At 42.2% G+C, this 16,165-nt stretch overlaps 2 protein-coding genes across 3 annotated transcripts in view; one reads left to right on the forward strand and one right to left on the reverse strand.

Annotated features, from left to right (window-relative positions):
- Positions 1-10,836, reverse strand: part of LOC148347673 (ORM1-like protein 3) — a 62,911-nt gene extending 52,075 nt beyond the window's left edge. Inside the window, exons 1-2 of one of the 2 annotated variants that reach the window (XM_088324005.1) lie at positions 10,051-10,836; positions 6,716-6,841 (exon numbers count right to left, since the gene is read on the reverse strand). The gene's annotated coding sequence lies outside the window, so the exon portion shown is untranslated. Of the gene's footprint in view, positions 1-6,715; positions 6,863-10,050 lie in introns of both variants that reach the window. The other variant, XM_088324004.1, reaches the window with a different exon arrangement.
- Positions 1-15,325, forward strand: part of wnt3 (wingless-type MMTV integration site family, member 3) — a 40,572-nt gene extending 25,247 nt beyond the window's left edge. Inside the window, exons 2-4 of the mRNA XM_088324002.1 lie at positions 7,467-7,708; positions 10,082-10,347; positions 12,361-15,325. Coding sequence (XP_088180128.1) covers positions 7,467-7,708; positions 10,082-10,347; positions 12,361-12,840 — 988 coding nt within the window. The 3' untranslated portion in view covers positions 12,841-15,325. The remainder of the gene's footprint in view (positions 1-7,466; positions 7,709-10,081; positions 10,348-12,360) is intronic.
- Positions 15,326-16,165: the final 840 nt, after the last annotated feature.

Genomic DNA, 16,165 nt, shown 5'->3' on the forward strand with positions numbered 1-16,165 from the left:
AGGGAGAACATACAAACTCTGCACAGGAGGTTCGATCTCATGCCCATACTAGAAAATATCATTGAAATATTACATAAATACTACAAAAATACTACTATGGAAATACTACAAAAATTCAAATGCAAAAAATACAACAAATATACTACAAAAAACTACAGCAACAGTACACAATACTACAGAAATACTATGAAAACTGACAGCAGAAATATTACATAAATGTTTAAAAAAATACAACTACAGTAATACTGTGGTTGGGTGTATCCCTTCACCACATGGGTCGTAGGGGCACCATGTCCTGTAGTGTGTCTTGGGCAAGTACAGTCTGGTGGTGCCCATCCCTCTCCAGGCCAGCAAACCTCGAACCAGGGACTTTTCGCGTCTTAGGCGAGTGTGCCAACTAGTACACTACTGAAACACACATTAATACTACAAAACTAAATATTCAGTTGGGTGGTTTACTTGACCACTACGGTCGTAGGGGCACAATTTCCTGTAGAGTGTCTTGGGCAAATACAACTAGGAGGCACCCATCCCTTTCCAGGCCAACAAACCTCGAACTGGGCACCTTCGGGTGTTAGGCAAGTGTGCTAACTACGACACTACTGAAACACACATTCATACTACAAAACTAAATATACGGTTAGTTGGTTCCCTTGACCACTACCGTCGTAGGAGAACCACTTCTTGTAGTGTGTCTTGGGCAAGTACTGGTGCCCATCCCTCTCTAGGTCAATATATGTTTCTACAAAGTCTCGAACCGGGGACTTTTCACATGTTAGGTGAGTGCGCCAACTAGTACACAACTGAAACACACGGTAATACCACACAACAAAATATCTAGTTGTTTAATACAGGAACCTATTATTTTGCTTTAATTGTGAGTGTTTTGATAAATTGAATCCATTTGAAAACAAAAAGAACTAAACATTACATGTGAAAATCTGCATGTATATTTATTCCCAAAAGAAATAATCAGATGGGTCTCCAGTATTGGCCCCTAGGCCACATTTCTTAACCCAATGCAGTCCCCGACTCCAAATAGACATCCACACTGAGCTCAAATCAATCGTTTTCCTGGCGCGTTTGTACGAGCAAGAGTTTGTGCCGGGTTTCTTCTCGCACGCGTGAGCTTTCGCTAAATCAGATCTAATGAGTCTTTCGGTCTCATCGGAGAGTTCACAAGTTTACGTCCCGTTCCTCCCCCACTCCCACCCCCCACCCCGTGACTGCAGGGCGTCCTCGTCCCGATGCTGCACTCCAGCAGCAGCAGCAGCGGTCTGGTGAGCAGGTTGGAACATCTTTCAATGGTCCTGTCATTTTTTATCTGATCAGCCGGAAGCTTTTGGACCACAAATCAAACGTGTGCCAGCGAAGGAGTCGTCAACACGGGGGGGTGGTGAAAAAAAGTCCAGTCCTCGGGACAAGCCGCCAACCATCCGTGGCCCAATTAGTCTTTTTCCGCAGTTTGCGGATCCCCCCGGATCTTCTAGGAGGCTTCGTCAACGGAGATGCTCTATTGGGGAGTCGCTTAGCGGCGCGACTGCTCGCGGCAAACTCCAGATTCTGCGTCCCTGATTTCGAGGAGTTGATTGCAAATACTGTCCCTTAAGTCAGCTAGCGTGACCTATTTAAGAGATGTTTCATAGATTTCCTTTCCGTCGTTTATATTGAGGGGTCTCTTTGGTAAGCAGCTCACCCTTAAGATAGTTACTTCCCATTTGGAGGAGGTACATCCCCCTACATCTGACAGTCCCTGAGTGGGGTTGGTTACCTCGAAAGATGGAAATATTCTTATGTACATCGGTCTTATAAGTTTCGTTTGAGAGTGAAGAAACTTTCTTCTATATACATATATAACTCGCACTCCAAATTTTAGAATAAAAAAAACTCATAATGACTTTTTCTCAAACCAAGTAGTGTAAGTGCGAGCATTATTAAAGTCATGCTGTCATGATAACTGATGCAAAGCACCTGAGCCTGCTCCTTTGGCGTCAACTGCCGTCTTCCCGTCACCGGTTGTCAGTCCGTCTGCGAACCTCAGCTTACGCTAGGCAAGCCTTTCGACCCCGACTCTCTCCTGTTCTGGTTCCCGTCTGTTTCCCGGCTCCAACCTTTTTTCTGATCTCGACCATGATTTTTGCACCCCCGTCCCGGCTACTGACCTGTTTTTTCCACTCTTGACACCGCCATCGCTTGCCACGGAAATACCACTTCCGCGTGTGAGCAACCTGCTCCCTACGACCATCGATCGACAGATCGTGTGTAGAATCCTTTCCCGTTTTCCCAATAAAACTAAGAAAAACGCACGCAAGTGGGTCCTGGCTCCGTTCTGGTCCTCACACATGCATTGACCACGTAAACTATAAACACAATACAAACATCATATTTGCAATGTATTTTTCAAATGTCCCTCAAAGTTATCTTAATAATATAATAATAATAATAATTTCCTTGTATTGTCATTCTGTGTAACAATGTACACAGAACGAAATGTCGATTGCATCTGACCCGATGCAGCCGCAGCCAAGAGAGGGCGCCGCCGACCACTTTTTAAGTCTTAGGAATGACTCGGCCGGGGCGCGAACCCGAACCTCCCAGTCTCAAAGCGGGCGCCTTACCATCTAGGCTACTGAGCTGGTAAGATACACCAAAGAGAAAAATACTACAAAAATACTCCAAAAAAGACTGCAAAAATACCACATAAATGTTTTAAAAAAAAACAAATACAGTACTACTACATCATTACCACTGGTGGTCTATTGGTCAAGATTTGGTGCTCTTACTGCCGCGACCCAGGATCAATTACCTTTGCTTCCAATGTTATGCTATCGGGGTCATGTTCAAAAAGTCTCAAAGGGCTGCAAAACCTTCTATATAGCATGTACCTAAAAAAATTAACAATTTCGTGGCAACTTTGTCCCCATTGGGCATCCACAACAAAAACTGCAACTGCAGAAATACTACGAAATTACAACAAAACTATTTATCAAATTTAGTGATTAAAAACGGAGAACTAATATATTACTTTGCTGTCATTCTGAAAAGAAAACGCATTTGAAATACTACAAAAACACTACTACAGCAATACCAAAATACTACTAGAGAAAAGAATACTAAAAAAGGTACACCTTCAGTAAATTACCAAAATTTTACTATGGGAACACTATAAACATACCACTACAGTAGTACTATAATTCAAAAACACTACTACAGAAATATTACACAAACAATACAAAAAAGTACAACTTGAGAAATTACAACAGAAATGCTTCAAAAATCCAACTACAGAAATACTAAAAATATAATGAAATAATTATACTATTGGAATACTACAAAAACATAACAATAATATCACATTACTACAAAAGGACTACGATGGAAATACCACAAAAATGCAAATGCAGAAATATTACAAAAAAACTATAGCAATACTACAAAATTACCACGGAAATACTACAAAACCTGACTGCAGAAATACTACTTAAATGTTTAAACAAAACTACAATTACAGTACTACTACATATAAATCACTTAATCACTTGTCTGATTAATCATTGGAAAAACACGGTAATATACTAGTCAAATAAAGTTATGTTCATTTGTATAGCCCTTATTTGCAAAAAGTCTCAAAGGGCTGCAAAACCTTGTGTATAACGTGCACCCTAAACTTTGAGTTCTTTTTTTAGGTAAAGAAGTGTGATATACATGAATAAATACAGTACCATATTATATATATATATATATATATATATATATATATATATCATCATTATATTCTTAAAATGTTCGTCTGGCGGGCTGAATTAAAGAACCTGACGGTCTACATGTGGCATGCGGGCCGTTGTTTGCCCACCCTGGTTCTTTACAATGAGAACCATACGACAATTAGTCATGAAACTTGATATCGGTATTCGTGACTACTCAAGGATTCAACACTCATTTGGTATTGGGCTGAAAATAAGTTATATCTGACATCCCGCTAGTTCGGGGATCTTAAACATGTTGCCCAGGGGGCGACTGCGGACCTCAGGACGATAGTTTGAGGTCCCCCGCCTAAAAAAACGGAATGTTTTTATTAGAATTTTTTGGAGGAAAATGATAATTGGCCCAAAAAGCTTTGTTACTTTTGTGTGCAAGGGGGATTTAATGGGATGCCAGATCCTTATTTGGACTCATCGTCCCTATCGGCCAATCATGTTGCTGTTCTTTGATACCCACACTCTTAAAGCCTGATCTGCTTTTTGTTACCTTAAAGATAAAACAAAAGGGCTAGGTAGAGTACATTAGGAAGGGAGGGAAATTTTTTTATTCAAATGATCTTCTTCCGGTCCTCCTTGCAAGTTCAAAATCCATTGATGTCTTCTTGCATTATTTTGAGGGTCTACTAAAGTTTAAACTAAATAGTCACCCAGACCCCACCTCCAACGCCCCCAAGTATATTGAGTTTCAGACCCCTGCTCTAGCTTAAAGAGAAGTGATACCCTTTTGCCGCAGTCGTTTAAATACGTGGGGTTCCAAACAATGGTTCTGATTGATTCTATCAATTAATTGATGGTATAGGTTAAAGTGCTACTGTACTTTCACATGGGCCCCGCTGACATTGCTACATTGAAAACCCCCAACCAGGCAGTAAAGCCCCCCAGGCCAGAAGAGGCCCCATGCAGGACTTGCCGGGGCACGCACCTGCAAAAGCCTGCAGTTGGCCGCCGCCACTTTTTTGCCGTTTGTCCCAGCGCCTGCAGCAGATTCCCCCGGATGGCTGGCTGCCTCACTCCACGGAGGTCTGCCGCTCGCCACCCTGGTCGGGACATGTTGCTTACGAGAAGCCGGGAATAAGGAGGGCGGCGGGGCACGTGGGCGGGGGGAGCGCCCTCTACATGATATCATGACTCCGCGCAAAGCCCCTCGGGGCTGAGACTCATTCCTCATCCGCCCCGCGGAATGACAGAAGGTCCGAAATCATATAGACTAAAATTGTAGTAATACATTTGAGTCAAAATACTATACTAAGAACTCCCTTTTTAATTTGTCGTCAAAATTGAAAACACTATCAATGATCACTTTACTTCATCACTATCAAAACTCTTACAATTTACAAGAGAGGGCATGTGCAGTACACGCACATCATCCAAAAATACCTGTAATTTTAATGTGTCCTAATAAAATAAACTGACCACATGTAGGGAATTTTGCATCATAACATCAAAGACACGCAGTCGGTGGAGCCAAGTCACCTATTATCATGGAAATATAAATGAATGAATGGCCTTTATTGTCATAATAGAGATATAACAAAATTAAGGGGGCTTATCCTTTAATTGCAAGTAAACAAAATTAAAAAGTTAAACATATGCAAAAGGATAAAAACTTTAAAATACAACATATTATTGATATAATATGTGCATATTTACAGTGGCATTTCTACAGAAAATTATGTCCATACACGCTGCATAGAGGAGTTATTCTGGAGTTAATACAGTATAACTTTATCGATGTTTATTTACGTTTTATTTCACTAAATATTCAAATGTATTTTTTAGAAGCACAGTTCTTTTAGTTTGTCGTGTAGAAAGGGATCGAAAACAATGGTGCCGAAATTACAAATGCTGTATGTAGTGTTGAAGTTCTTTCTCCATTTAACTTAACCATTTTTGGATTATTCTTAAAATATACATATTATGAATATCGGTAACACAATTGGTGCCGAGAGTCTGTTCATGCAAAATGAGGCACGCAATTCTCTTGCCTCATGGCAGAGGGCGATAGTGATACCAAAGATTATGATTTGGCACAAACTTCAGCCTCAAAAAAATAGAATTAGTCATAGTATTAGCAAGTCATACAGTATATTTTCTCGTCGTATAGACTTCTTTCATAATGGAGGATTACCTTTCTATTGTTGCTTTCATTTAAAAGAATACATAGACAGAAAAGCACCGACTTCATTTATAAGTTAAGACAATAAAACGTTTTATTTTTTTTTATTCTGCAGTTTATATATTGCTTTGTCAATCAAATGATCACTAAGATTTAAGTACAATTATTTGTAAATCTTACTGTGCCTCACCAGGCACAAACCTCACCGCATGTCACTGGCTAACATGTATTAACGGCTCGTCTGAAACTTTCAAATTTTCCAAGCAAAAAAAATTACATCATTCCCTATTAATGCTAATGCCTTGCTTATCGCACTATGCGACATTACAAAGAGGGTTAGGGGTTTAAGAATTTGTAGCAATAGTAAAGATGAAATCACATGTGACTTTGTGTTACTTCTGGCAAGGTGCGGGCGTAGCATGCTCATCGCTTACATTAGCTAGCCGGACTGATCAGGTTGCACCATGCGCGGTTCCTAAGGTCATCCCGAGTGGCGCCATGATCTGATCGCTGTCAAGTGTCAAACCCCCACCATCCAACTGCATCAAACAGCCACCCTGGGATCCTTTTAGGACCCCCCCCCCCTAGTGCTATGATGTCCGCTATGGCCTAGCGGCTAATCAAATGGCTAATACCATCAACAGTAAGAATTTGTTATTTCAGAATTTTTGTATTAGGCACCACAGGGTGATTCAGGTCAGGATCGATTTTTGAAAGTGTCTCTCAAACCTATGTGAGTGTGACAGGCAGCTGAAGCCGCAGATTGATTAAGAGGCCTCCAGTTGGTCATCCAATAAACAAATAGTAGTTGTCACTATTGAGTACATAAGTGACTCACCCTGCTGTCATGAGTTGAAAGTGTTATTTTAGTGAGGCAGGTTTCCATCCAGGGAAGCGTCTTTCGTCCCTGCTCCCCAGCTTTTTACCATTATCAGGAATGTAGGAAGTTCACATGGGATAAAAACTGGAAGGAAGATCTTTTTTTCTGAATTAAAAGCAAAAAAAAAAGTGATTGCATTAATGTTGCCGAGCGACTTAGTTGATTTTGGTTTCTTCCTGATTAAATCTGACTTTATCATGACAGGGGAGACACATGGGCTTCTTAAACCAAATCTGGTAAAAATCCCATCAAGTGTAATGAAAAACACTAAAAGAACTTCCTGGTTATGGACATTTTGTTTCCAGTACAACTTTATTATCTTGGGAAAAATAGTAAAAGACTAGACGTGAAAGACCTTGTGCCAGAGCCTTACATGTTTAGCATACCAATTTAACAACTTTGTTAACTAACGTCAAGTCTCTTTTAGACTTCAACATTATATAAAAAAGTTACGAATATAATGTGCACCACTTGACTAGTAGAAACAAGTGACCTGTAGGTTTTGTGGATCTCTAAAAGTTAAAGATCGTTGACCTTATCATCTGTCTTAAGTCAAAATCATCTCAAAGACTTAAATGCAGACTCTGCACTTTAGAGTTACTCCAAAGTCTTAAAGCTTTAGTATCACAACACAAGGTAGATGTATCTCAAATGTTGTACCTCTATAGTTCGCCCAAGATGCTGACTAATGCTCTTACTGCCCCCTCAGGTCACTGGCACTTGGGCAACAGTACTCCTCTTTGGGCTCCCAACCCTTACTGTGTGGCTCCATACCGGGCCTAGTGCCCAAACAGCTTCGCTTCTGCCGAAACTACATTGAAATTATGCCCAGTGTGGCAGAGGGAGTCAAACTGGGTATCCAGGAATGTCAACACCAATTCCGCGGGCGGCGGTGGAACTGCACTACCATCAAAGACAACCTAGCCATCTTTGGCCCAGTGCTAGATAAAGGTATGTTGGACTTCCGCGCTTGCATCATGGTAAGATGACTTGTGTTGCGGGTTCAGAAAGGCTACTGCAAGCCGTTACAAAACCTCCACATGTAACAGACAAGAGTTTAAAGCCTGAGGGCAGGGCTGCCTGCACTTCTGCTGCCAAAACACTAACTGGGGCAATTACAATAATAGACACCTTTCCTGGCTGCATCCAGCACAAACACAAGCACTGACACATTCCGCTTGAATCCACATTTGTCCTTGCCACTTTTTCTTCATCTCCAGTGCACAATATTGATGGTCAGGGCACCACATCCATCAGAGTTTCCAGTCAAGTGCCACTGAAACACTGCACACATTCATCAGGTGGCTCACAGGCGGAATATTAATTGTATGGATCCCTCCTGTTAGGGCGACAGTGGGATGAGGCCTCGTGGTCTGTAGTTGGGAAGGTAATCGCTTGTGTTGCTGCTGATTGGAAAAGAATCAGCTTGTGTGAGTATCACAGGCAAATGAATGTGGGCAGCGCAAGCAGTCCAAGCGCCTCCGTCAACTCAAAAGGAGAGGGAAGGCCAAATGAGATTACAGGCAATAGAAAAGGGCCGGGGGGCTCCGCTCAACCCCTACTGTGCATGAAGGCCGCTGCTTGCCTCACACAGTCCGGCTCCCACGGACGCCCCATTCACACGCCCTTTTGACTCTGTCATGAACAGACTGAAAGGGGATCCCTCCCAACCTGGCCCGGGCGTGCTCTTCAGGACGGGGAGGCAAATCGAGGGGCGACGAGGCTGCCCAGCTTCGGACGTACCGAGCTGGCCTGTGGAGGTTGGAACCCGACGGCGTGACTGGTGGCTCATGGTATTTCTATTGGGGAAACGATGGGAGGATGGGGGCTCAGGCAGAGTGGAGCGTGAGTCATAAGATTCTTTGTGCGGATAACACAGTGTGACACATGGGAAACAATGAAGAATTGATGAGCCCAGCAGGTAGAGGCAGCAGAAACGCTAGCCTTACCGATGAGCTGCAACTGCGAGCCTTGTTTAGGATGACCCAGTTCAGATTCAATTGAAATTGCTGAGTTGACTGATGTTATCCAATTAGCATATTCATTGTTTGCTTCTGTGGGCATTTTACTGATAGACAGTAACTCTGCATCAGCACCAACATGTGAAGAGCCAAAATGTCACCATTTAAGACTATGAACTGGGTATTAAACAAGCAGTGGGTAGCACACTCATCGTCTTGGAATTTTAGGCCCTACCTGAATAAACCCCCGCAAACTCAAGTATATAGTACGTGATCATATTTGTTTACCAGCCGGCGGTGCGTAAAGGCAAAACCATGAACAAGTGTGCTGCGATTATGAAACAATAGTGTCATTTTACATAATGAGCTGCTGCCTTCAAAGGGGGCGTCAGCAAAGACAACAGGCTGACGTGCTGCTAGGTTTCACCTGAAAGCCTTGGGCACTGAACAGGAATGGTAAGGGATGAGGTCTGCGGGGGGATGGAGCGGTGACAACATTCCTGAAACACTATCCAGATGCAAAGCAGCACACCTCAGGGATGACAGGAGGTCATAAGATCCCACTGAGCGCTAAGGCCTCCCTGACACAGCCACAAAGGGCTGATGTCACTGCAGGGACTCTGCTTTTCCCAGGAGTCCTGACTCATCCCGTCGTAAACAAAGTATTTACTGTCAACTATCATCGAGTGGGATGCAAAGAAAAGGTCCTACCACATCATCAAGAACTTTGTCACGGGGTTCTTTCAAAGCGTACATCCCAGGGTTGCAGGTGAATTGGACCCTATATCTGCTAACTTCTGCAAGGAACATGGAGCACTTGGGAGTGGTCATACGGTAAGGTTGACAGGTACCTGGAATTAAACCTGTTTTATATGAATTATGTGTGTGAGTACAGAGATATCAAAAAACAAGTTTGATTGCGCTTCTTGGAACTTTGGATAGTCTCTTTTGGTTGCTCTGGTACCAGTACAGTAATGGAAAACTATGATTTTATTACAGAGATGACACTGTACTCTGTGGTGAGAGGAATAATTGAAAGGGTTAGTAAGGCTGACTAGGAGTGCATCTGTGAATGAAGGAGCCAGTCCATTAAGGTTCTAAGAAGTTGTGGGGGGTTTAAACCAATTGGGATAACCCAAAAGACTTTAAAAACACAACATATCGAGAACATTGTAATGGTTTCAGAAAGAATCCAAGTGAACATCCTCTTTGTCCTGAGCAGATGCATTGAAGAGAAGTACTTTGAAAAAAAGTATTTGGATGTTGGCAGGACTCAGATTTGCTCTCCACCATGTTTAACACGATTGACACACTCTTCTTTTCTCCTCCTACCTTTTTGATGCCCGGTCCGGATCTCCCACAGCAACCAGAGAGTCAGCGTTTGTCCATGCCATCGCCTCGGCCGGCGTGGCCTTCGCCGTGACGCGTTCCTGCGCCGAAGGCACGTCCACCATGTGCGGCTGCGATTCTCACCACAAGGGACCGCCAGGGGAGGGCTGGAAGTGGGGAGGCTGCAGCGAGGATGCAGAGTTCGGCGTGCTGGTGTCCAGAGAGTTTGCTGATGCCCGAGAGAACCGGCCGGACGCCCGCTCGGCCATGAACCGGCACAACAACGAAGCGGGACGTACGGTAAACACTAGCATCTGACTGGATGTACATGTGTAAAAACTGTTAATTCAAGGTGGTGATGAATTTTTAAGCATACCGGTATATTCTCTTCGATTGTACAGGTTTCCTTTAATAATAATAATAACAAGAATACTGTTAAACACTTGTTTCCATTTGGAAGAATGTGTCTGTTAAGCTTAAAGTGACAACAACAGAAAACATTAAACAAAGACTTTGCAATACAACACACCCAGAGCAAAAATTCCCTGACTGTCAATCAGCTGCATGACTCGAGGGTGAAAGTTGGGAGTTTTCGCATTAACGGCTGTCCGGGACCACACGGGTACATACCTGGAGTGCCCTTGCCCTTGTTTGCACCTGAATACCACCTGTTCATACTTTTTGGGAGTGGTGAGGGCCTTGGACATTTTTAAGGGAAATTAAATATAATAATGAACAATGAACTACGGTAGGGTAGGACATTCTTGGTTATCATCTAAAAAAAGAGTAGTGTTGAAACCAAATAAAGTGAACCCTCTCAATAACGCGGATCACATTTTAGGTTTACGCTACCTTACTGATTTGTATTGTTAATTTTGTTCTGCATTAAACATTCGTGCCGCTTCTTCTCTACCTGCAGGTCAATAACATGAAGGTTTAGTATGTACACTTAAGTCGGTGGTCGGTAACCCACGGCTCTTTATCGCTGCAGAGTGGATCCCTGGCACTTTTCCAAAAATGTTTACAAATTAAAAAAGGTTAGGAAGGAAATATATTTTTGTATTAATATGGTTTCTTTAAGAAGAAAACCGTAACTCAAACACTTTAAACATTTTTGAACACTCTAAAAATGCATAAGATAAATATTACATTTCAGCTACTTCGGCACGCCTCTCCTCTGGTTGTTGTCCTCTCTCCTGGGTTTCCTGTGTTGGAGCCTAGTGTAGCGCAAGCTTCGATGCTTTTAAAGGGGCAGCATAACATTACAACTCAACCTTACGCAACAGCCCTAATTTCAACACAGAAGTCACATTAACCGGGTAAGAATACAATCCTGACATAGGCACTTTTTAGTCACAAAATAGTTATTTTTAAGGGACTTGATTTTTGTCAGAATATATTTTAATATTATGTGTTGTGTTGCTCAGACCCAAGGGTGGGTGCGTAGATGTAATATCAAAAGAGAGAAGAGGATGCTGCTGTTTTACCCGTGCAATCTCTTGTTTGACATTTGCACAGACATCAAACTTAAATTGTATTAGATTTCATATGGCTTTTCAAAAGGCTCACTATGCACACTACATTTTGTTATCTTATCGTATCTTCAAAATAAAAATGACATCAAAAATTGGATTTCTCTATTGCATTTCTTCAATCTTATAAAACCAATGAAAAACACTGTAGTTCACTAATATTGTAAGATAAACTTAAGGTGGTGACATTCTCAGGATGCGCTGCATCCAAGAGAGTCATTTTGATATTGGGCTATTTTAGTTCGTAAAGATAATTACAGGAGGCGTTGCATTCATTATAAGGCTCATAAGGCTTTTTTTTTTCAGCTCCAGACAAATTTGTTTTTTTTCCCGTTCAATAAGGCTCCTTTAATATTTTGGGTTGCCGACCCCTGACCTAAGTAGAAAAGCTTGCAAAATGTTACGTACATGCAAAAAAAATATATATATGTAATTAATAAAAAAAAAAGAAAAGGTTTCTGCCATAGACTCGTTCTTTATGGAACGTAACTTCTGGCGAGACGATGGTTCACTTTACGGTAAAAACGGCTCCAAAAGTGGAAAAGCTATCTAGTTTCCAAATTAGTTTTAATAACTAATTACCTCACAAAACATTGATACCAAACGAATTTGAGTACCGTACAGTAACAGTATTTTCTATGCGGTTCAGTGAAACTTTTGTTCCTGTTTCAAGTATGCATGACCGCAGGGTTTGGAATGTTTCTATCTCAGATTCCATCTCCTTTCCAGAGCGGTATCACTGCATTGACATTCAAACAATGCCGTGTTGTGTGTCATTTAGACCATCCTGGACCACATGCATCTCCGCTGCAAGTGTCACGGCCTGTCGGGGAGCTGCGAGGTGAAGACGTGCTGGTGGGCGCAGCCCGACTTCCGCATGCTGGGCGACTACCTGAAGGACAAGTACGACAGCGCTTCCGAGATGGTGGTTGAGAAGCACAGGGAGTCCCGCGGTTGGGTAGAGACCCTGCGCGTCAAGTACGCTTTCTTCAAGCACCCTACCGAGCGGGACCTGGTCTACTACGAGGGCTCGCCCAACTTCTGCGAGCCCAACCAGGAAACCGGCTCCTTCGGGACGCGAGACCGCGGCTGCAACGTGTCGTCGCACGGCATCGAGGGCTGCGACCTGCTGTGCTGCGGCCGTGGACACAACACCCGGACTGAGAAGCGCAAGGAGAAGTGCCACTGCATCTTCCACTGGTGCTGCTACGTCAGCTGCCAGGAGTGCATGCGTGTTTATGACGTGCACACTTGTAAGTGAACGCGAGACGCAGGTGCGGGCGGACTGGACTGCAAGTGCCGTCCGAACCCCTTCTTATCCTTGCACGGCGTCCTATTTACTGCACACACCGCCCATCCTGCTCTGTACCCTGACCTGGTGGACGCTCTTGATCTTCACCTTCCCCAATGTCTTTATTTATTTCCCCTCCGTGCCAGCAATGTGTACAGTAACCCATGAATGCAGTAAAATACAAACAGCACAAGAATATTGACTGGAACTGTAAGCAACACCACACTTATCTGTGCACTCCAGTTGTTTTTCTTGGTACTCATGAATAGGGCATTGCACTTTCTGGTGAAATTTCAAGATGAATCTATGATGCACTCGAATCTTTTGAGTTGACCTTCCAGCGTCCACCAGTACCGGTGAGGTGCGGTGACGTTCGCGTCTACTGAGGCACAGATTTACAAAGATGGTTTGATCAGTATAGCAAGAAGCTGTGTGTAAACTGTAGCACAGAAATAAACACTTTATTGTCTTACCTTAATATATACATTAAGACAATGTGCTGCTACTTTCAATTGATGGGTAAGCTTCTATGATGAAAAAAGTCAATGCTACGAGAAAACAAAATCCCTGATGGTTTGACTTGCTCTTCTATGACTAATTCTATTGTTTGGGGCTTAGTTGTGCACCAAATCAGAATTCTTTGCCTCACTATCCCCACGAGGCAAGAGAATTGCCTGCCTCACTCGGCATTTGCAGACACTCAGCACAGCAACATGTGAACATCCGTAATATAATGTAAAAACATTCAGAAATATTAAAAAAGAAAATCAAAAAACTGTGGAGGTTACATGACTGCAGGTAGAGTTTTGGTATTGGTCAAAAACGTTTAGTTGGCCATATTTATTACTTTGCATTTAAGATTCATCATGAAAATTCACCCCGAAGCCAGACAAAATCAATTTTTGTGAGTGATGTCCGAGGATTGCTTTCTAAAAATAAAACAACTTAAAGCATTTTTAAAAAGCTGACTTGATCAGGTGGCCTGGGAAAGCCGGCTTCACCGTGTTAACTACTGACCAGGACTGCGGGTCTTTGAAACTACTGAGCGGAAGAGAGAAGCTAGCGTGGCTCGACTTTTACGACCCCTGCGTTACTGACATGCTAGCATTGGGCCGGGACTGCAGGTATGCAGGAGGGAACGTGTGTGCGAACAGGCAAGCTCATGTCACGCGCAAACAAGGCTATGTTTTAGCCCGACATTGCTAAATTCCATTCTGGAAAGAATTGCATCATTTCTGTTGAGCTTACAGCTAAGCTGGTTGCTTGAAGACATAGGAGTGCTGTGGTGCGAGCAAAAGAAGCAAACATACAGTGCCTTGCAGAAGTAATGCCTGTTGCTATGCAGCCATCTTTTGGTATGCATTGGATCAGGGGTGTCAACGTGCGGCCCGAGGGACGATCGGGCCTACTAAGGGTTTTAAGCTCAAAGAGAAAAACTAGCTGCAGTTTTAAATATGTCCGCTTGATCTCGCCAAAGCTAGGCGCCACTTACAAGGCAACTGAAGCTGTATTTATCTCTTTCCCTCTGTCTTCTTCTTCTACTCTTTCCCTCTCAGTCTCTCTGTATTCACTTTCTTCCTTTCACTTGTATCTGTCTCAATATTTTATCTGTCTCTTTCCCCCCCTCTTTTTCACTATTTTCTCTTTTCTCTATCCCTTTCTCTCTTTTTTTGTGTTTATCACTCTGTCCATATTTATCTATTTTAATATATTTCTCCATTACTCTAACACTCTTCTTTTTCTCCTCTTTCTTTCTCTCACATTGTTTCTCTCTTTCACTGTCCCTTCTTTTTGTCTCTTTGGCCATCATTCTCTGTATCTCTTTTGCTTTCTTTCTCTATGTTTTCTCCCTCCCTCTCTCTCTCTCCCCTCTCTTTCCACCTTTTTTTCTCTCCATGTGTCTCTCTAGCTCTCTCTCTCCCTTTCTTTTTATCTCTTTAATCAATTAGTCCAGACCCCGTGAGTGTATTTTCTACCATGTGGTCCCCGAGCTAAAATTTGTTTGACACCCCTGCATTACAATTTGTCAATAAAGTCATATTAACTGGCTGTCATATGAAAAAGAACAAACCTCATGAACAGATAAATGGCAACAATTATCAAAATACTTGTTAAGCTTGACATAGCGAAGTAGCATTATACTAGTTTGTAGGCAGATTTTACCCCAAAAAACACATTTGGGGCAGGGGTGGAGAATCTAAAGAATGATTGTATTTTTTGGGCATAAACGGTAGAGGAGGGGGTATGGACCTGGAGGGTTAGCAGACATGTATTCAACGTAGTGGAGCAAATGTAGCTGACATAAGCGCTAGCTTAGCTTAGCATTTTCCTACACACAAAGAACTCCTGTCCCTGGCTCTTCCCCCACCCGCTGTATCCAAAGTTTTGTACAAATGTTGTAAAAGTGAATAGTTCCCTCTTGATCGTTGATTATTATCGGAAATGTTTTGTTTTTATAAATATTATTTATTATACAATGTATATATATGTATGACTGAACCAAGATTATATATTTGAACAATATTGTGGTGTTTGTTTTGCTTCAGATACACATCATGTTGACTCACACTGTGCAAGAACAAATACAGTGGTACCTCTACATACAAGTTTGATTTGTTCCGGGATCGTGCTCGTTGTTCAAATTGCTCGTGTAAGGAGCAAATTTTCCCGATATAAAATAAAAACTAATTGGTCCGTTTCCCAACCTCCCAAAAGGATGAAAGTGAACTTTAAATAGCTATAATTTTCATTTTTCTGATCATGACAAACACATTCAAATAGTAATTAAATATAAAAACAGTAATGACATAAATTATATTAACTAAGTGAAACGCGAGTTCATTATGAGGGAGTCGCAGGAGCAAATATGTTTGCGTGATGAGGAGTGCGGTACACGACTTTTGATGATAAGTAAGCACTTAGTTTACACTTAAAACCAAAGTTACTGTAGCTTTAAATAAACGTGAAGACACATTATTTTTACAGCACAATTTGTTTTGCCTGTTTGCGTTTTTATTCATCAATTTATTTTGCTGTTTCAGCTGGACTCGCAACACTACTACTTTCTACAGCTCTTTTGAAAACAGAGAAAATAATAATGATAAAACGTATTCAAGGAGATTTGTCTCAGTTTCTACTTGTTAGGGAAATGCATAAGGCAAGTGTGATTAAAGGGAGCTGTTGCACAACCACTTGCCACTTTTTGTAGTTTTTTTCCCAACAAAAGCAAAAGGTTCCTCCCACTTAGCCAGCACCTCTCGAACGTATCTGGTTGGTCCTCCTCTGTGCAGTTTTT

Source organism: Urocampus carinirostris, chromosome 19, assembly GCF_059441175.1.
Source record: "Urocampus carinirostris isolate Australia breed hairy pipefish chromosome 19, RoL_Ucar_1.0, whole genome shotgun sequence".
Classification (NCBI taxonomy): domain Eukaryota; kingdom Metazoa; phylum Chordata; class Actinopteri; order Syngnathiformes; family Syngnathidae; genus Urocampus; species Urocampus carinirostris.